Raw genomic sequence first — 22,637 nt, forward strand, 5'->3', positions numbered from 1 at the left:
AGGGGCCCAGCGCCGGCGACCTCACCCCCGGGCTCTCCATGTCTTTTAATTCCTTACATTTCTGATTATCTCTGTGCTGCACTCTGGCGAACTTTTAAAAATCTAGCTTTATTTCCTCTTCATCTGTATCCCATCTGTTTAACTCTTCCATTGAAATTATTTATCTGTTTCATATCTAGAATTTTTAATTTTCTTTATGTCTGACCTTACCCATTTGTCCTTTAATTCTTATGTTTTCATCCCCTCTTTCTTTAAATATTTTAAACATATTTGTTTTATATTCTCTCCATGAAAATTCCAGTGTCTGATGAAGGAGGGTGCCTCATTTTGCTCTGTTGTTTCTGCTCTCACGGGGGCTTGTTTCCTCGTGGGTTTTGTAATTTTTTTTTTTTTTTTCTAGAAGGTCATGTCCAGCTGATCTTAATTTGTGAGAATCCTGTGACAACTGAAGGTTCGTTTCTCTAGGGAGGATTTGTGTTAGTTTCTGCCAGGTGCTCCTGAGGTTACACCACCATACAAAAATGGTAAATCTGAACCTCCGAAGATGTTCAAAGATGTGTTTGAATTCTCAGATGATACTTCTCCTTTCTCACCCAAAGCCCAGCCTGTATGGGCAATAATTTTTTTTTTTTTTTTTTTTTTTTTAATGACGTATTTTCTTAGAGGTCCCTGCTTTGTGCTTCCACCTGCTCACTTTACGTGAATCCAAGGCCCCTATCTCCTGTCTCTTGCATAGATTTCTACACCCAAGGCTTTATGTACTTGACATTGGTAATGCCTTCAGGGTAGGTATAGTGTGCTTTTGTGTGTGTGTGTGTGTGGGCGGGGGGATTGTGAGGGGGCGCCTCAGAGCTCAGTTAGGGCTCTGGCTTCCTCCTTCCTCTTCAGTAATCCCCAATCAATTTCCTTACTTTCTTCTCCAAGCCTCTAAAGCATTATCCCTCAATCCAATTCTTGAGTTTCAAAACCATGTCATCATCCTCAAATTATTTTGCCTTATGTATTTTTTCAGGAGTACATTTGCATGTTGTTTTGTAATAATTACCTATATTTGCAAATATTTAACTGCTTTTAGTGCTCACACCTGTCCTTTTGTGACCTGCTAATTCTAGAGCTAGTTTTGCATTACGTAAAAAAGTCATAGCACCAATTTATTTTTTTTCTCCCCCTCCCCCTCCTCATTCTGGGTCTCTGTCGCCGATGCTGGGTGCAGTGGTATGATCATAGCTCACTGCAGCCTACAACTCCTGAGCTCAAGTGATCCTCCCACCTCAGCCTCCTGGGAAGTTGGAATGGCAGGTGTGAGTCACCACACCCAGTTAATGTTTTTAACTTTTTGTAGAGATAGGGTTTAGCTTTGTTGCTCAGGCTGGTCTGGAACTCCTGGCTTCAAGCAATCTTCCTGCCTTGGCCTCCCTAAGTGCTGGAATTACAATTGTTAGCCACCTCACCCAGCCACCGTTTTCTTCTGAAAATTAAATGGAAGGTATATTTTCTGAGATCTTTAAGAATCTCTATCTCCCTCACAAAATAAAATTTTTTGAAAAAATAAAGAAAAGTGGTCAGGTGTAGTATTTTTGAGTTCCAAATCTATCTCCTCAATAAAAGGAAACAGCTCTACGGACCACACTTCACTGTTTTCCGCCACTTAATGTCAAAGTTCTCAGGGTGGTCTGTTTCTTTGAAGATATTTTGTCTTTCTTTCCAAGATTCTTATGGAGGTTTTAACTCATTCTTCATAAGACCTTTCCCAGCGTATGTCAAGATAGATGCCAGTCTCCATTTTCAAAACAGGATGACCATATTGTAGGAAAAAAGCATCCTTTTTTTTTTTTTTTTTTTTTTTAAGCTCAGGAAGGTTTTCTTGTCTTCTTCTTGTACTTTTTTAAAAGGAGTTTTAAAAATTTTAACTGGAAAACTTACTAGACAAATGTTGGTGCTCTGATTTTTGCTTCCTATATTCTTATTTATCATTTAGTATACGTTCTTTTCCTCTGCCTTGTCAGAGAGCTTCTTAAATTTTTATTCCATATCACTGATTTTTCCCCAGTATTCCCTTCTTTAATGCCCGCTTCAGACCACTCTTTATCCCAAATAGGAGGGCAGTGCTGCTGTACTCCGAGAACACATCGCAAAGTCTAGTGCATTATCATTTCAATTTTGTAGCTTTTAAATTACCTACCTAGATTGTGGTGATAATTAATTTTAGGATTAAGAAAAGTTAAGAAATACTTAGCTGGAAAATCATTATTTCTGGTTGTTTGTGAGGGGGTTTCTGGAGGAGACTGGCATGTGAGTTGGTGGACTGCATAAAGAACACCCATCCTTGATGTGGCTGAGCACCATCCAATTGGCTTAAGGTCCAGATAGAAGAAAAAGACAGAGGAAGGGCAAATTTGTTCTCACTCTCCTGGAGCTGGGACACCCTTCTTTTGCCCTTGGACATCAGAACTCCAGGTTCTCTGACCTTCAGAGTCTAGGACTTGCACCAGCAGTCCCAGGTCCTCAGACTTCCAGCCTTGGACTAATAAGTTACACCATTGGCTTCCTTGGTTCTGAGGCTTTCCGACCTGGACGGCCACACTACTGGCATCCCTGGTTCTCTTGCTTATAAACGACCTGTCATGGGACTTCTAAGCTCTACAATCATGTAAGCCAATTGCCCTAATAAATCCTCTCTCTCTCTCCTAATTTCTCTCTCTCCCTCCCTTGCTTCCTCTTTCCCTCCCTCCTGTTGGTTCTGTCTCTCGGGAGAAACCTAACTACTACACATGTCTATGTGGGATTTTAGATATTTTAGGAGAAAACAGTATTTTCAAATTTTCCACTAAACTAGCAACAAAGACATAGAAGAACACAGTAATTCACCTCACTAAAAACCTCAATGTATCCTCAATGATAGAATTTGGGAAGACTTGCCGATAACTAGGTCAGTTGACTAGGTTAAAGAAGAAAAACAGGCTGGGCGCGGTGGCTCACACCTGTTATCCCAGCACTTTGGGAGGCCGAGGTGGGTGGATCACTTGAGGTCAGGTGTTTGAGACCAGCCTGGCCAACATGGTGAAACCCCATCTTTACTAAAAATACAAAAATTAGTCAGGCATTGTGGCAGGTGCCTGTAATCCCAGCTACTCGGGAGGCTGAGGCATGAGAATCGCTTGGACCCAGGAGGTGAGGTGGAGGTTGCAGTGAGCCGAGATAGTGCCACTGCACTCTAGCCATGGCAACAGACAGAGACTCTGTCCCAAAAGAAAGGGGGCTGGAGAAAAAAAAAAAAAAGAAAAACAAACCTCCAGCTACCACTTGGGGAAAAAGTAGGCAGACAGTTTCTATTTCTCTCTTGTTGTTTTGTGACTTAAAATATACAGGATCTGTAAAATCCTGAAGATCAGGTAGCTAATAACAATTAAGCTTGGAAGAAGAAACAGATTCTGAAAGTAGGTCTTCAGTTGGTTTGAAGAAAAAACACTCTTTTCTGTGGGACCTTCTGAGAGTTTGGCCTCATCTTAGAATTCTAAAGATTCCTGAGTATTTCTGGTGGCACAGGGCAAGTTAGCCCTGCCATGCAGGCCAGGTGAGAGCCTTGTGACTGTTGGCTCTTGTAATAATAGCAAGTTATTTTGCATGATATCTCTCTTCCCTTATTACTTATATCTCTGTAAAGTCATGATGAAACATATAGCTTTAGTTTCTGTTGTGCTGTGCAGATTTAAGCAACAGGTGTGTCACACACATGGAAGGGAATAAGAAAGGGGAGAGCAGTGTCATCTTCCCAGGTCCTAAGTGGAGGGAGCAGTGGTTCTCCCATGTGGAGGGCAGCTGTGATCTCATGAGGATCATGAACACAGAGAAAGCCGTGTAGGGGGAAGAGGAGGAACCATAATATGAGAAACCTATTCCTGGGCCTATGTGAGTAAGCACCTTAATGAACTCTCAGAAAGAGCAAAGAACTCTGGAGAAGAAATAATTTTCAGCTATAAATCAGGGCTTGAAGCCATGACAATTTAGTTATTAAAATAAATCTGACCTAAATTTGTAGTCAAAATGTGGTGAGGACAGGATATTCGTCTTACTACATAAAATGTATTTCTAAAAGTGCCCAAGGCCAAAACCTTTTGTTCTCTGAAGTATGTAAAAATATTAGGCTGGGCATGGTGGCTCATGCTTGTAATCCCAGCACTTTGGAGGCTGAGGCAGGTGGATTACTTGAGCTTAGGAGTTCGAGACCAGCCTGGGCAACATAGTGAGACCTCGTCTCTACAAAAAGTAAACAAAAAATTAGCCCAGTGCAGTGGCACATGCTTGTAGTCTCAGCTACTTGGGAGGCTAAGGTGGGAGGATCACTTGAGCCTGGGAGGCTGAGGCGGCAGTGAAAGGTGACTGTGCCACTGCACTCCAGCCTGGGTGACAGAGCAAGACCCTGTTTTAAAACAAATCTTTTTTTAGATAATCTTCCTTATTAATCTCTTTAGAAAAACACTCCTTCATAAATAATGCAATGGTAAACCAGTTCATACCTGAGTGGAAACAATTTTTAAATTTGTTAAGTCCTAAACTAATGAAAAAAAATTAGGGAGAGTGAGTATGTGCATGTAAAATTCAGTGAGCATAGCCCTGGGAATGTTATCAATTTTGGGGGGTGTTCTTCCTAAAGCAGTTTATAACAACATGAGGGAAGTTAAAGCTATAGGATGTTTGCATCATTTTCCTATTAATGTCACTTATGTGTATTTATACTTTGTATGCATGAAAATAATAAAACAAGGTATTTAGTACTGAGATTGCTGAATAGGAAGCAAAGAGACAGGCTATGTCATTGACTAAGTCACTTAACCTCTCCTGGCCACAGTTTTTTTGACTGCAAAAAGAGTTGGACAGGGTTGCTTCTAAGGCCTTTTCCAGCTTTAATATTTTATGGTTAAAATAGAAACTAAGACAAATAAATGTATGTTTTCAGAAAGATCAAAGGCATAAACATAAACATAAGCATCCCCTAAGGTGCATCATATACTTCCTTACACATAGCAGGTAGTCAGGAAAATATCTGTTGATTACATTTAAATTCTTTATGTGATTGGTTTCTTAAATAAGTAGGCAGACTGAGTTATTTCAAAGGCCTTTTCCAAATGTTATCCTCTGCTTAAAATGTAATTTAAGCCAAATAAATAGTGTACTTAGATCAACGAGATTTTAAATTCAAGAATAGAAGTCTTATCTTTGATCTATGTATTCCCTTTGAAGCTTCATATTTCCTTCCATAGCAGGTGATCATGGAACTATCTCTGATTATAGTTATTATTATGGTTATTTGTTTGCTTAGTTTTTCAAGTAGAATTGAACATTTTTCTCAATATGAAAACACTGAATTACTTTTAAAACTCATTATTATATAATGTCCATCCATTTCTTGCTATCTAAAGCTATGTTATAAAAACAAGTGAATAATTGGGAACTGGGTACCAAAGTGAGTGAAATATTCTGTTCCTTAGTTTTCCATAATGAGACTTTTAATTAGCTTTCCCATGGTTTAGATACTAAATTTATGAAGAATAAAAGTTAAAAGCCAAATGCTAATCTTGTATCACCGCTTGTCTTGTATACTAGTTGTCCTAGGATTTCTATATTACAACCAGGAAGACATGAATTAAAACCTCTGAAGAGACTATAACCATAAATAACTTATGGCATATGTTCCATTATTAATTGAAAACTCATAGTTAATAAACTTTGGGAAGGAAACTTTCAGGCACATGGCATGGAATATGAAGGTGATGTTCTTTTTATAAATTATAAAGGTAGCATATATTATATGAATTACTCAAGACTTTACAAGCAGAAAAAAAGGACAAAAAATAAAACTCATGTGCACCCTATGTTAACATGTAATTCGTAATGAAACGTGTGAAATATAAACACATGACTTTCACTTATTCATTTTCACTTTATACTTTTTAATTGAAATTAAATTAGTCACTTAACGTACATAATGCAGTGTTTCTTTTCCAGTCTAGTAGCTTTTCAGCATTCAGTTTTGAGGCTCATGGGAAATGTTACTCAGTATCAAGATGTGGTTTGATGAGTGAACAATGTCAGTATCGACTGTACTTAACAGAAGACAGAAGGGGCTGGGGTTAATCTGCAGCTAACAACATATAAAAATAAAAATAAACACAGACCCACAATAACATCAACATGCATTATTAGGCAAAGATCCAAAATTAACCCAACCCACACAGATTTCTTCTAAGCTGAGGTAACGCATGGAAACAGATACTTTATCAAGATCCATAGCCATAGTAGTAAGGTTCATCAGGGCGGAATCCATATGCTGTGGCAGGGCGTCCAAGAATGCCAACTGGTTGGCCAAAGCCATCCATTCCAAGGCTAAAAAAGAGAGAAAGGAAAGATAAGCTACGTTTTTCATCACACATCCACAATGCAGATTAAGAGGCCTAGATTTTTATACCAGCAACATTCTCCTCCTAGCAGGGATAGTGATTTATGTGGATATCACTAACTTTTTTTTCTTAAGGTTAATAGAGCCATTAAAAGTGTATATAATAAAATACTTCTAACAATGTGTGTTAAAAGTATGAGAAACCTCTGTCAGTAGGTACTATTCTAAACAAAGTGGAAGAATCAAGTTAGAAAAGTTTTATTTAATGAATTACTTATATATGGCTCTTAAGCAAAAATATGAAAAGATTTTACATGCTAGCAATGATCAGTAATATATTGCTAGGGAATGATAAAAATAAAACTGTAGTAAAGTGAGTTTTGCTGTTTATAATGTCTTTTCATATGACGATATGGGACTAATTCCACTTTTAGTAAAAACATGTGTTTGAGTTATATCAGTGAACTCTCATGCAGGGCCAAATCATACCATAAGCCTATGATTAAAAGAACAAGATAAGGAATTTGACAAAATGTGAAAATTAGTCAGATTTGATCTGCAAATCCTTCCTCTGATTCCTCAATGCAAACAATTACAAAAAGTATCTATTTCTTTTGAGTGACAGCAAGGCAATTACAAATTCTGGTTCAACTTATTCTATGGAAAAAACAGAAACCCAAAGATAACCTTCAGAGCTGTAAAGATAGCTTCAAGTATGTTAAACTTCATGATTATTAAAAAAATTACTTGTTGATCTATTAATACATTATTTAGAGGAAAATCTGTTCTCCAAAGTCCTTTTTAAAGGTCAGGGAATTATCCGACACTTAGGAAAATGACAAAGTATTAATGTTACCAGGCAGAATATGGTGGCCTTAACATGCTCATGCATAGCTCATGCAGTGAATGCTAGTGAGCTTGACTTCCAATCAATAGAAACCATTTGTAATGCAGAAATGTAAGTTTTGGAAAAATAAAACATATTTAAATGATTTAAGTTTGCACTACATGAGGAGATGGAAAGATAATTTTCCCTCAATAGCAAAAGCTGAATCTGATGAAAAAATATATTCACACAGGCACTAACTCTCTGTCACACTCAGAGTGAGATTAAGTTGACACACTTTAGAAGTAACTATTAAAATGTGAAGGTTTTAAATAAATGTGTGTATGTGCATGTGTGCGTGTGCACGCATGCTGGTGTGTATTAAGATGGAACTAAAGAGTAAATGTAAAGAGCCAAAATACATATAACACATACTGGTCCAGTGACTCTACCCTTTAGGAGAATGGAAGTTCTGAAATACAAGTTTCAGGTTAGCATTTGTACTGAGCAGTCCTGGACACAATTTATTGTTTTGGGCTCCTCCTACATCAAAACTTTGTCTATAGTTTCTCAAAGTTGGTTGAAATTTTTAAGTCTACATTTTATTTTGAAATGGTAAAAATATAAGCACCTTTTCTTACTTTGGTCTCATGGGAAGAGAGACTAAATTTTGTGATGAGGGAATCAAGAGGTAGCTTAACAGATGTTTCAGAAATTAATGGAGTCAGTGAACTAAGAGGCACTGGTATCAGCTTAAAATTAGAGTAAAAGTTATTGAAAACCTTTCTCTGCAAGCACTAAGGCTAACAAGTAATTATCTATCTAAAGAACTCTCCATTATACAACTGTTGATTACATAGCTTGGATTTCAACTTGTTCCTTCTTCATCTTTCTGCTTATTACCTGTCTTTAACCAGTCCTTATCGTTTTTAGCAACTCCTCTGAGGCCAAATAGCAGTAAACTTAGGTTAAACACAAGTTAATCTTATGTTCGTTTCTCAATCTGGGGGCTATGGCAAGATCTATTTCAGTAATTTGAAAACAAGAGGCATATATGGGACAGTGAGGAAATATGAAAAGGCACCTTCAAAACAGAGTATCTCACAGATGACTTGTTAGCAATATCACTGTAATTTTATCTAAAAGAAGATGGTCCTCAGAAGGGAGTTTGCCAGTCGTTGGCACAAAACAAGGAGCTTCTCGGCTACAATGCTGGTTGTAGCCACCTAAGCAATTGTGTGGTGATCTGGTAAGCTATAACACCATAAGGAATATCTGGCCTTTTTTGCAGTTTGGTCCTCAGTCAGGAAGGGAATTTAACATTCTCAGAGTCTGAGGCCATTCTACATTCAAGTTGCAAAATTCTCCCCCTTTTTTTTATTTCTATGACTAATAGGCAAACTATTGATCATTGTTTTCCCATGTAATTTGCCAATAGGGTAAATAATAAACTTAGATATTACCTAATCTACCTGATGGTTATAACTTCCATTGTACATTAACAAATGGATTTTTTATTCTTTTTAAAATATGTCATGCACATTGTTGATAAGAATCAGAAGTCCCAAGTCAGTGAAAGAATGACCCTTGAGCACTGATGAGTCTGAGTTTCTGAACCTATAAATCTCTGGTCTTGAACAGCATGGTCTTTAGGTTACTATGGTAAAGATCTATTTATGCAGTCAACAGTTCACCCAGAGACACCTGTGGGTATTACAGTGTAGAGGACATCATTTAATTTTCTGAATTTCTATATACAAATATCATTTGGGGAAAAAGGAATAAAATTTGAAACCAAACTCTAAAATGATCTTTTCTGGAATTCTTCATTATGTATCACAGATGAACTTGCTGTTTAAAGAAAAAAATATTTAAAACATTTATGATCAGTTTAGAGAATACATTGACATAGGTCCTAGGTCCTTTTGTATTATGAAAAATCAACTATATCTACAGAATTAATACATTTTTAATTAAATTCACTGTGAAACAAATAGTTTGTTTCTTTAATCCCTCTCATTTGATTCTTTCTAATATAGTGGGGGAAATTAGGCTTTCCAGGATGCTAAAACCTGGAGATATTCTTTTGGAATATGTAGACACTTTACTTTTTTCCTTGGGAAAAGGATATAGCCTTGCTAATGCTGAGTTTAGTTCAAAACCAGGAGAGTTTTCCTTTAAACAGAAGCAGATAGATTCTTCATGTAAATTCTTGAAGGAGATAGAAATTATGAATATAGAAAGGCAATGTTGCAGCAAAAATTGTGCTTTCCTGATCTGGAAAGACTTGACTTTAATAGTGTGTATCACAGGAATTTGTATGCCCTCACTAGGGGCCCTGAGAAGCAAGGGAAAGTAAGCTGTGATATGCCACATCTGCTCTTGCCTTGTGTGACCATTTTGCTTCAGATACCAGTTTGAATACGTGGCTATTTATAAGTATACTGGAATTTAATCCAATCTTGTAGGGTGCGTGTCTCTGTATGTACATAGTTTCTTCTTGCTACTCCTAACCCACATAAAAAGTGGTGTATCCCTCTAGATTAGTATATGCCACTATTATAGTACTTTTTCTTTACAGGATTGGTTATTTAGTGTCATTTCACCTTTATCCTTAATGTTCAGATAACATATTTTGGACCTTTGAATCACCAAAATACAGTGTCTCTTCCTGAAAATACATAATTCTGGTCCAAAGAAAATAGTTATTGTTTATTGCGAAAAGATAACTAGGAATGATAAGGGCAAAAAGTCAATCTGCCATTAAGTTTTATTTCCCAATAACAATTATTTCTGGGTACCTAGGAAGAAAAATGACAAGTTCTTTAAAAGACAAAAATTATATTTAAAACTCAACAACAAATAGAAAACCACATCTAGAGTGTGTTTTTTTAAATAAATTTAGAAATCTAATTAGCATTCAGCAAGCAGAAGACTGAGTTTTCACTAATATTTACAAGACTTCAAACACATTTGTAATAGCAATCATTAGAATTCTAAACTTGAGATGATTTAGAGCAGGAAAAAAGAAATCTGGAAATGACAAGTGATGCTTCACATGCAGCACATAACAAGGGAATGGCAGCCAGTAAGGAATCCCAGGCACTCACAGGCTCTTATTAAATTTCTGGGCCAGAGTTGACATTCCTGTAGAAAGAGAAGAAAATCACCTACCTCTGGCTGTTTGTGAGGCTTAATTAGTGCGTATTTGTAAAGCACTTTGAAATCCTTGGATGAAAAGTGCTGCATAAGTGAAAAGTATCATTATTTTATTAAAATGAGATAAAAGCAACACAAGTCTTTTTCTTCTTTTAAATTCCTAGGTCAGCAATATCAATGTAGAGCAAGTAATGAATTTATTAGTAAATGGCTACAAAAAAGAATAAATGCAGGCCAAATTATTGTTTCATAGGCTCATGGAAGTCTGACTTGGGAACATTTTAGGAAATAATCTTGGCTACACTTTTATTCACAACATCCTTGACAGGGTCTATCCAGCTCTTGTCTGAACATCTCCAGAAAGAAGTGCTCACTACTTTGTCAAGGCAGTTCATTCCATTTATGGATATGTAAAACTGTTGGAAAGTTCTTTATTACACAGCTCTAAAATCCAGTTCAATTAGTCTTAGAATTACCCTCTGAAACCACACAAGGAGTCCAATTCCTCTTTGATATGACTGTTCCACAGCCCTGGTTTACTCAAGCCTCATTACATGGTCTTCAATCTTTACCATCTCACTTGCTCTCTAAAACCACTTCCATTTTCTAGTGTTTGTCTTCAAATGAAGAAGCTAAAATTAACATGATACTTATGATGTGGTCTGAAACCAGTACAGAATAAAAATCCTATATCTGACTTTATACTATTGTAGGTTAAAACTGTATTAATCTTAAACAAAATTTTTAAGAAGATATTATCACAAAGTTGCCCAATATTGACTGCTTATAATTGTGTATATATGTGTATATGTATATACATAACATTGAGTTGTATGTACTTATATAATATTGTTATATGTAACATTAAGTTTTTTATATATATGTACAGTTGTGTGTGTACACACACACACACATTCAAAATTTACTTATAACTACCATGCTGAATTTCATCTTTTTGGTCTGAGTCTGTCTTTAGGAATTCTATTCTTCCCAAGACAAAATCATTTATGACTACATATTTGTAAATAGGCAACAGTGATTTTTCTTAACAAACCAGTCTTTGTGATCCATCAGGTAATATTGAAGGCTGGAATGCTTTTGGAATTGTCAAGTGAAAGAATTTAACATGAGCTGTTATAGGAAGAAACTTTCCAGGATATTATAAAACCATATGAAATTACTTCTTCATAATTTCTTAGAATACTTCATTCTTTTTATGAATTTCTTCAATATATTGATTATAGAATCAAAATCAGTATTTAGTATGTTTACCTTTCTAAGTAGATTGTTAATTGATCATCAGGGTAATTTCAGCTTAAGTATGATTTGTCATGGGAAATTTAGGTCTATTGTTAATAGTGACTCTATATACCATTTGCCCATCCATTCACCTATCCCAATAGTAGAAACATTTACTGAGTTCCTACAATGTTCTAAGTATAGTTTTTGAAGCCAAGGAAAAAACACATGCTGGGAAGGCAATAATAAATAAGACATAGTCCTTGACTATAAGGATTGGAGGCACCTAACATGGAAGAAATATTCTGATAATAACCTGATGTCATACTACTGTAGCATATGTATAAATTGCTACAGAAGAAAAGAGGGGGCCCAAATATTTAACATAAGAGTATCTTAGAGACATGTACAAATTGCTTCAGGAGAATCTTGGCAGCTAGAAAGTCTTCATACAAAATACTTTGATTTAATGCATCTGTTACTTCCTGACATATTTTGTTATTGTATTTCTTTCCCATTAGAAAACAAACACCATGGAGGGCAAGGACTGTCTTGGCCATTGCTATATCCCTAGCCTCTAGTATTGTATCTGACATGTATTCAAAGAAATACATGAATTAATGAATGAATGAGTCTTAAAGGACAAGTAAGATTTCACAGGCGAAGAGAGACAAAATTCCTGATGGTGGAGCAGCCTGAGCAACAGAGAGGAGTGGCCGATGAAGAGCAAATGGTTTGTTATGGTTAAAGTTTTAGATTTATGATATCAGCAAGTGGCAGGAGATAAGGCTAGAAAGGGCAGTTAGGACTAGATATTGAAGCTTTTCATAAAGCTAAGAACTGGTGGCTTCTGGAGAGTCGTCAACAGTTCCTAAGAAAGAGAATGACCAAATTCTATGTTTTAGAAAGATAATTGTAGTAGGAAAGGGGGTTGAGATGCAAAATCATAAACACTGAAGAAACTATTACAGCTGTCCAAATGTGAAGTAATGAGAACCTACAGAGGGGTACTGGCAGAAATAACAATGATCAAATATGCTACAATTCACAACAATGTTATCTTTTCTCTGTTTTTTTTTTTTTTTAAAAAAAGGAATCTTGCTCTGTTGCCCAGGCTGGAGTGCAGTGGTGTGATCTTGGTTCACTGCAACCTCTGCCACCCGGGTTCAAGTGATTCTCCTGCCTCAGCCTCCCAAGTAGCTGGGATTAAGGTGTGTGCCACCACACCCGGCTAATTTTTCTATTTTTAGTAGAGACTGGGTTTCAGCATCTTGGCCAGGCTGGTCTTGAACTCCTGACCTTGTGATCCACCCGTTTCGGCCTCCCAAAGTGCTGGGATTATAGGCGTGAGTCACTGTGCCCGGACCATCTTTTCTCATTTAAAATAGTTTTATCAGGCCAGGTGCTGTTGCTGATGCCTAAAATCCCAGCACTTTGGGAGGCTGAGGTAGGCAGATTGCCTGAGCACAGGAGTTCAAGACATTGGAAAACCACATTTCTACAAAAATACAGAAAACTATCCAGGCATGGTGGTGCACACCCATGGTTCCAGCTACTTATGGGGTTGAAGCAGGAGGATCACTTGAGCCCAGGAGGTTGGAGGCTGCAGTGAGCCATCACCGCCACTGCACTCCAGTCTGGGAAACAGAGTGAGTGAGACCCTGTCTCAAAAAAAAAAAAAAAAAAAAAAAATTTAGTTATACCTTTACATGTTGGGGACTCAGACTTAAGGAGAAGAATTTCAAAACTGTCTGGAAATTTTAAAGGTTATAGTTAATTGGAATGGAGCAAATTTTGCCCCCTTAGTATGGGAATATGCTTCATCAAATGACTGAGATGCTGTGGTATTCCACATAGATGAAATCAGACTGTAGAAGAAGCTTGCCCCTATTTTCTACAGGGCTGAACTATTCTGGAAAAGAGAATATTTTCTCCTTGAAATTCTTACAATAAGAAGAGATGTGCAGATTGAATGAAACAATGAGTATAAAACAATACCTAACACTAGTAAAATGATGTGTTACTACATCGAGATCTAAATGTTTGTCATTTATAGACCAACCACTAGATGGAGAGCTTGTCTTACCACTGAATTTCAGGTACTTTCACAAAGTTTCAAAGCAAGGATTATTAAATTTAAACTTCTCAGCACATTTAACATTCATAGAATGTGGCGTCCATTGCTTTCGCAGATAATTAATGTCCAGTTTTATGATTATGAAATAATTTACAGCTAAATAGAAGTACCTATCAGTTACATGCAAAAAAAGTTTTGTGAATGTTGGGTGCCTAAGAAAATAGGTTATAAGAAAAGATGCTGATTGTCTTGAACACTGAAAAAAGTAATATGCATGAATGTTAAAGTACTATTACTATAACATAGCTTCTAAAATTTTTCATTGACCTGATATTAATGGCATCTTGTTTCTATAAATCTATATGTAATAAATATATATTTTAAGTTGCTCAAAGGTATTACTCATTTCTTTGGACCTGAACTTTTGTATTGTTGAGAAAATAAAATCCAAGAGCATGGTTAAGAAGTCTTCTAATGAGTTTCACCAGCATATATCAAGTTTAGTTGTCATTTTCCATTTAGTTTTATTCTTAATTTTTTATATGCATAATTATAACTTTTTCTTTTATTATAATAAAAAAAGTGGCTAAAGCATCTTAAAGACTCTTATTCTTAATGAATTCAAACTAGTGTTTTTTTTCAAAAATCAAGGGCAAATTATATGAGTAGTGGGAGGCTGTATTTAAAATACTCATCTAAAAACATTTTTTGAAGGACATCTGTCATTTCTAAGGGTGAAAACACCTTGGGGAAAACTCCTTTCAATTTAGTTACTACACTGAGATACTTCAGATAAAACTAATTTGTACTAATGATGAAGGGAACATGTGTAAAACAGTCACTGATTTATTCTAAATGGTAAAGAAATTCCATTCCATTGACTGTCCTCTAATTTCATTCAAGTGATACTTCTCTTCTTATACATCTTAATCTGTTGATTAACCTGCCTCCAGAGTATTATTTTAGTGACTATATTTTAATGTGGAGATGTTATACTTGGTACTTTTTGATACTATATCATTGCATTAATTTTTCTATTCCTTTTTATTAATTTACTTATTTATTGCATTTTATATAGTCTCATTGAGATTCTTCTATTAACTGTAATTCTCAGGCATCCTAACACTCTTGCTGTTAGAGCGCTTGTCTTGTACTGTCATGTACTTTACTAAGCTTTTTTTTTTTTTTTTTTTCCCGAGACGGAGTCTCACTCTGTTACCAGGCTGGAGTGCTATGGCACGGTCTCGGCTCACTGCAACCTCCGACTCCTGGGTTCAAGTGATTCTCCTGCCTCAGCCTCCCAAGTAGCTGGGACTACAGGCACATGCCACCACACCCAGCTAATTTTTGTATTTTTAGTAGACGGAGTTTCACCATGTTGGCCAGGATGGTCTCGAACTCTTGACCTCAGGCAATCCACCCGCCCTGGCCTCCCAAAGTGCTGGAATCACAGGCTTTACTAAGCTTTAAAACAAGGCTTATCAAATTTAAACTCCTCAGCATATTGAACATTGATAAAATGGGATTTCCATTACAATCTGATGATTCTCTTTCATGATGGTCCTTTTTATGTTTTCATTGATATGAAGTCTCATTATATTGCCCAGGCTTGAGTATTGTGGCTATTCACAGGCACAATCATGGTGCACTGTAGCCTCCAACTCTTGGCCTCAAGTCATCCTCTACCTCAGCCTCCAGAGTAGCTAAGACTACAGGTATGCACTGCTGCACCTGGTTCCTTTCTTTGTGTACTTTGTAATATTTTATTGTGCTTTCAACTTCATTTTTTTTTTCCTGTCTGTTGGCTCTTGAGCTGTGGAATTATTTCTACAGAGAGGTTCTGTATTTGTTTATAATGTATCAGGGCCCTGGCAGTTCCACTGTCCTGAAACAATCTAAATGGCAATTTCTTGACTAAGGTTCCCTGAATTAAGTATATGGTGTAAATTCTGAACCCACTCATGTGCATGAAACAAGCTTGTGACTTCTCTTTCACATGAGTGACTATCTTCCCCTACTGAGGGTCTTTGAGCACAGACAAGTTTTGGCCACTTCTCTGGGCTGGTGAATTAACATCATTTAGTCCTCTTTTCAACTGATGAGAAAAAGGTAGACCTTTGAAATTCCAGGCTTTATTTAGAGAATTCAATTCCATCTTCCTTTACCAAATAACCCATACCTAGTTCAATATTCCTGTGGGTGTTTTTTTTTGTCATTGGGGTATTCCCTATCTTTCTTATGAACTTGGTCATGTAAGTTTCTGTTACATTTTTGTCTACCATTTACATATTATCTGTATAGCAGTGGTCCCTGCCAAATTAGCTCAGTCTACCATCTTGCTGGAAGTCCTTTTCATTTTATTATCACTATTTTTTTTGACGTGGAGTTTCACTCTTCTTGCTCAGGCTGGAGTGCAATGGTGCAATCCTGGCTCACTGCAACCTCCACCTCCTGGATTCAAGTGATTCTCCTGCCTTAGCCTCCCAAGTAGCTGGGATTACAGGCCCACACCACAATGTCTGGATAATTTTTGTATTTTTAGTAGAGACAGGGTTTTGCCATGTTGGCCAGGCTAGCCTCAAACTCCTGAACTCAGGTGATCCACCTGCCTCAGCCTCCCAAAATGTTGGGATTACAGGCGTGAGCCACCATGTCTGACCCATTTTATTATTATTTATCTGCACATTCGAAGAAAAAAAAATAAATTTTAGATTTCTCTGGCTCACAATAGGCTTTCTTGAAGAGAACAATGACTTGCAAGAAACAACTGGAGCCATTAAAAGATATTTTATTTTTCCTTATTTGTAGTTATTAACAGAAAAAATGCTCTAATAGGTACCTAATGGAAGTTGTCAGAGGTGATTATCAAGTTGAAGTGAATATTTACTCAAACCTATAATGGTCTCAGGCTTTTTCTGGCAATATTTTAACGAAGGTATGCCATCTAGTCATCTTTAACTTACATTTCTTCCATTAAGTACAAGGACTTCTTAAAATTGGCAGTTCTATACTATCAAGCAATGCTTCATTTCATACCACCAAATGTTAAGGGAACTTGCTGAGTGGCTTAAATAACCCCTAGGTCAATAAACCGAGTCATTAGCACCTCCTTTAAATAATTGTTTGTCTGTTACTGGTTCAACATTTATATAATCTGTCATAATACCCTGGTTTTCTAAGGTAAAAAAATTACTGCTATGGGCTTAAACTAGAGAATATCATGTAAGTAGCAATGTTTTTTCAGTGATAGTTTAACTATACTGTCTGGTACTGAGTGAGTTAAAGCCTGAACACCACAACTAATTACTATGTAATGCTAACCTTAGTTGCTGGTTCATTTTGAGACTCTTTAAAATATGAACTGTGTATTTTACCCCTATGCACTCTCTTAATGATTTGTTTTTTTAGACTGAAATCACTTCCAGCCATCAGTTATACTTTTGGTCTCTACATATGCACTTCTCCAAGCACAAATATTTCTTTTTCCTATTGGTCTGCCAGCCCTGTCAGAGCAAATTTCACTTTAAACTAAATGCTATGATACTTAAAACCTCTTGGATTACTCAGGCTGCTAGTGTGATCTGTAACCTTCCAAGAATGACAGCTGAACTTTCCAATTTGCTTATAGTGTTTGGGGAACTAGAAAGCACATGCCAAAAGGAAAATGTTTCTGATGTTGAACAGAAAGGAAAGTTCTTGTTGGAGGTGGGGGCAAGAGACTATTAAGTACTGAAAAATACTAATAAGAAATGAAAAGAAACTAAACATGCTGTAAAATCTAAGACCTCAAACATAATTCAAAACTTAATACTAGTACTAAAAACTCTGGTTAAACTGGTTAAAATATGAAAAATAACCTTTAGTTACTGTAATTTAAGCGCCAACCAGAATCTTAAAGTGATAATGCACTATTGAAATGAACAAATTCAAAAAATGGAATATAAAATTATCACAAGTAGTACACAAAATGGGCTATATCAACTCCCCATCTTTCTTTATAAAACAGGCAAGTCTGACATATGAACAAAAATAAAAGTTAATACAGTCATCTAACATACACGCTACCTCCATGGACATAATAAGAGTCTCTCTTATATGAACAAAAAACACTACTGACATAACACCAGTCTTTTTTTTTTTTTTTTTTAATTAATGTTACGTTTTTTGTTAAAACTTGTGTCTCCAAAATCCTTAAACAAATCATTCAGTTTGGGAACATTTTGGAATAGTTTTGAAACTTTTCACTTCAAGGAAGCAGACAAATGTTTGTCTTAAAAAAATCCTGAAAATCTTATCAAACGTAAGATGCTTAATACAAAATCTCCTATTTATTTCATAATCTACTTATTCATTTGTGTCAATATTTTTTAGGCTAAAATAATAGTCAAATTACATTTGGATGATAAAAATTGAGCAATGACTGATAAAGACGTTTCTGGAAAGCTAAATCAAACTAACATTTTTCCAAAATTGAGGGCAAACATATAGATAATAGGAACTATATTTAAACACATTAAAAGTGCATCTTTTTAAATAGCTAAGCATAATTAAAAAAATTTGATTCTAAACTTATAATTGCAAATACACACACACACACACACACACACACACACACACACACACACACACACAAAGGCATTTCCTTGCTTTACAAGGGTATGTCAAAAGATTTATATTGGGCAGTATTATTTGATGTTTTGCAGCCATTAATTCAGTAATTTCAGTAATAAACACAGGTTGGAAAAATATATCACAGTTATTTAACGTCCTCTAGAATGTTTAGGATCTCAGAATACTGCATAATATAACAGAAACGCATTAGAAGAACAGGTATTAAAGTAAATCTCTACTGTTATAAGCTTTCTTGATCCTTAAGACTATATTTAACTGTTACATTATAGGTTTCTTTTTTAAAAAAGGAAAATTCATTTTCTGTTCAGGTATAAGACTATAGATTGTAAGATTACATGTCTTCTGATGATGAAGCATGGTGTTTCTATATCATCTTCAAAGAATAGGGCTAAGCATCCTTTGGTCACACTTTGCATTGATATAAACAAATTCAGTGTAGACTGGAATGTAGAAATACATGACAATTGTTTATCTGACTTGTAAGAGTCATATTTTAAGTTAAAATTATTCTTAAATCAGCCTAAGGAAACACTATCTTTTTTCTTCTTTGTCACTCATGTAAATAAGCATTTCCCCTCTTAATTTAAGGACTAGCAATTAAGTTTATGAAATTCAGCCAAATGAACTTAAGTACAAACTATGAAGTTATCAATAACTCCTAAATTTTCTTAAAGTTAGTAGGGTGCAATTACTTCAAAACTAGAATATCTGAATGGGATTTGTGTCTCCACGGATAACTTGTTTCAGTCTATATCCATAACTAACTTTGACATGACTTCTTTCTTTGTAAAATAAGAATAATGGCTATATCTTTTAACACCTCTATGCCTTGAAATTATTGTATTTCCAAGAAAAGTACCCGCATATAGTATATATTTGGTGGTGTTATTGTTATGACATGAAAATGATGAATACTTCCCTAGAAATGCTTAGGAAATTCTGGCTTCTGCCTAATGATCTAGACAGTTAAGGTATACTCTATCATACTTGGCAAGCTTCATACACATGCTTTCTGTTTGCCTTTATAGGGCTCCTACATAATTCATAGAGATTTATGCCTCCACATAGGCATACTAATTGTTGTTGCACTAAAATAATGCCATGGCCAATCGTTCTTTCCTTTTACCGTAGTAAGACTGGACTGTTTGTATTAAGATTGTTCAATCAAAACCCTTTAGATTCTATGTCACGATTGATGAAAATAACACCTTTAGGGAGGAAACTTACTGAAATATTCTAGTTACATGCTTTTTCATCTTATTTTATACTCAGTGAGTTTATTTTGAAAGTAGTTAATCAAGGGTAAGGTTTTTATCTCATGTAAATCATCACTTCTCACACTGTACACATTCCTATACTCAGGTTTACTGCCAGTGTTGGCTTCTCTTAGAAAAGTGCACACAGGTCATGAAAACGTTTAGGGTGGAGTATTTTCATTCTGCGATGTGTGTTGTCTTTGGGCTTGTGCCAACCTAACAATCTGGCACTTATAAGCAAAGCTGGGCAACTATGAGAATTCTTTAGGGAGATGGAATGCATCATACATTTTTGAGATTATCTAGGCTTTAGACAGTATTCTGAATGAGCATATAGGTATATCTATATTAGTTATTTCAAGTATGCAGGAAAAGGGACAAATTGATTCAATTTAAAATAACTATGGTATCTACTTGCTGATGGCAAAGAGTATCTCCCTTCCCTAGACTTTGCTGGGGGATCACGTAACATGCAACTGTATAAAACTGTAATAGTTTCTTTTTCCCCATAGTGTATAAAAAGAATGAGGTAAATTATAATAGCCTAAAATTTATGAAGGCTTTGAAAACTTTTTTAAAAATACTTTTAAAAATATTTGAATGTTTTTAAAAACACTTTTTTTGAGATTTTTAAGAACTCTTAAAATGCTTTTTAAAAACACTTTTTTAATGCATTTTACAATGTTTTTAAAAAATATTTTTTGACTTTTAAGAGCTCTTGCATATTTATCACCTCAAAAATATCTCAGCATGAAGTTGGGCACCTTTATCAATATAGCTTTATAGGGTTTCTTGTATAAATTTGAAAAGATGTAAATTTTAAGCTACAGTTGTATTTTAAAAATTTACTTGCCTAACTATGTTCATAGAAGCCTCCTCCCATCCTTTCACACTTGAGGGGCTCTAAATTAGCCACTTGATACTGTCTACACAAATCTGGATTCCTTTTCAAGATCGCTGTGCCTTTTAATTTCTGACAGGCCAGTAGGAAGGTGCTTTGTTTTTGGCTGGAAAACCCTGAAAAATCGGGGTGTATCAACTTTAGATATAGTTTCTTCTAAAGCTAAACAAAGAAAACAGGCTTAAAATATATAAAATACATTATATTTCTTAAAATATAATGTTGACTTATGTTCATAAAAAGAGAATTATGTTCAGGAAATCATTGATTATGTTCCTGTTTAAGTGTATTCAAAAGACTATTTAAAATCCTTAGCTTATTCAAAGGGTGCAAGACAGCTTTTGTTAATTGTGCCTTTCTACTCTAAAATGAGACCATAGAAATATGTAGCTTTTACTTAAGAATCAAAATAAATACACACAGATTTTACATATACCCATAATTAACTATAATATTAGAAAAATGATTAGAAAATTACTAATAATTATGTTTAAACACAAAACAAAGTAGCATTTGAAAATAAATTATATTACAGAGTCCCACACTTGTCTCTTTGGAGCAGGTCTGAGTTCTATCTAATTCATGGAGGAACTGAGCGTTAGATTACCAAGTAATTTGGGCTAATACTGGAAGACTGCGTGTTAGCCTAAAATTCCTACAGGTAAATTCTATAAGATTATAGTTCATAATTAATCCTTTAACTCCAGACATCACCTCCATTTTCAAAAGACCACTTTTTTAAAATTAGAAAACCTGACGCATTTTAACAAATCCTTTATAATTTAAAACTCTTCCAATGAAAAGTGTTAAAAATTCATCAATAGCTATGATGTCAGTGTTAAAAGAATTTCAAAGACTAAAATGTTTGTCCCTTGTTCCCTTGGGAGTATCTATCTATATAAAATGAAAAGTCAGTTTTAACTCAGTAAAACTTTCACCCATGAGATGGGAGTCATAGAAAATCAACATTTATATCAAGCTCCTTGATAAAATGGTTCTCCCCAAACCTGTAATTATTCAAATTACATTTTTTAGGACTCTGATGTGTTTCTAAAGAGGGAATATCTCTATTACAAAGACACAAAAGCTGTTGTTTCGACTAATCCTTCCAAACTACTTATTGCTGTAAAGAAGTAATTAAACATTAGTGAATTATCAGACCATGAAAGTATGATATTTTATGAAACAGCATATATAATTTAAAAAGTTATATTTCAAAAATAATGTGGTTCTTTGACAAATATTGTACTGCTTAGCTTAAAATGCTATAAAATCTGGACCTATTTACTTTTTTCTAAGAAAATTTACATTCTCTAGATTTTTTGTGTGTGTATAAGAAGATACTAAAGGTCTGTGTTTTTGTACCAGAAGTAAGTTAATGAATGACACACTCCAAATATCATGCTCTTCATAAAATATAAGGAGGGAAAGTATTATTTAAGATAAAGTGGCATTCTTTTCTAAATATAATTAATTCTGTTTCCTCTAAAAATTAAGAATTCAGAAATATTTAAGATGTTTATTCTACTGGAAATATTTCTAATAGACAAATATTATTTATTCTATTTACAGTAGAAGAAACATCTTAAACATCTGAGTTCTCCTTAATTTTTAGAGAAATATATATATCTCAAGATATTGGAATAACATACAAGTGGGCAGAAACAGATGAAAGACCATTGATGTCCAGATACTGACAACGTAGTATTACTTTTATAAGCCTGATAATACTATTACCCTTAAATATTTTCAAAACAGAAAGCTGAAAGAATAATAAATAGAATGCTTTAACTCATCTCAAAAAATTATACTTTTAACCCTGAACTATATAAGCCTCTTAAAGAGAAAGAGATTATTTCTTACTGACCTCTATATCCCTAGACCTCATCCAAGTGCTTGTCAACTAAAAAGGTTATGAATAAAGGAAATTTTAAGTGTTAAAAGCAAACATTAAGTGATTCTATATTTTATCCTATATTTTGTGTTTTATAAAGTTAATTTCACCTGTCATCACAGAAACTTTAAGTAAAATTATAAGTATCTTTTGGAAATAACAGCAATAACAACAAAAAAATCCCAACAGCATATATACTATTTTTATGATTTATTGACTACTAACAGATCATTAGTTATAACCTGGTAATAAGAAA

General features: G+C 35.0%; 1 protein-coding gene across 3 annotated transcripts in view; it reads right to left on the minus strand.

The window, feature by feature from the left end:
• Window positions 1-5,930: 5,930 nt before the first annotated feature.
• Window positions 5,931-22,637, minus strand: part of KIFAP3 (kinesin associated protein 3) — a 146,780-nt gene continuing 130,073 nt past the window's right edge. For 2 of the 3 annotated variants that reach the window (XM_015124832.3, XM_077999637.1), the window contains exon 20: window positions 5,931-6,384. In XM_015124832.3, coding sequence (XP_014980318.1) covers window positions 6,279-6,384 — 106 coding nt within the window. In that variant the 3' untranslated portion in view covers window positions 5,931-6,278. Of the gene's footprint in view, window positions 6,385-10,397; window positions 10,467-22,637 lie in introns of all 3 variants that reach the window. The other variant, XM_028850267.2, reaches the window with a different exon arrangement.

The sequence above is a fragment of the Macaca mulatta genome, chromosome 1, assembly GCF_049350105.2.
Source record: "Macaca mulatta isolate MMU2019108-1 chromosome 1, T2T-MMU8v2.0, whole genome shotgun sequence".
Taxonomy (NCBI): domain Eukaryota; kingdom Metazoa; phylum Chordata; class Mammalia; order Primates; family Cercopithecidae; genus Macaca; species Macaca mulatta.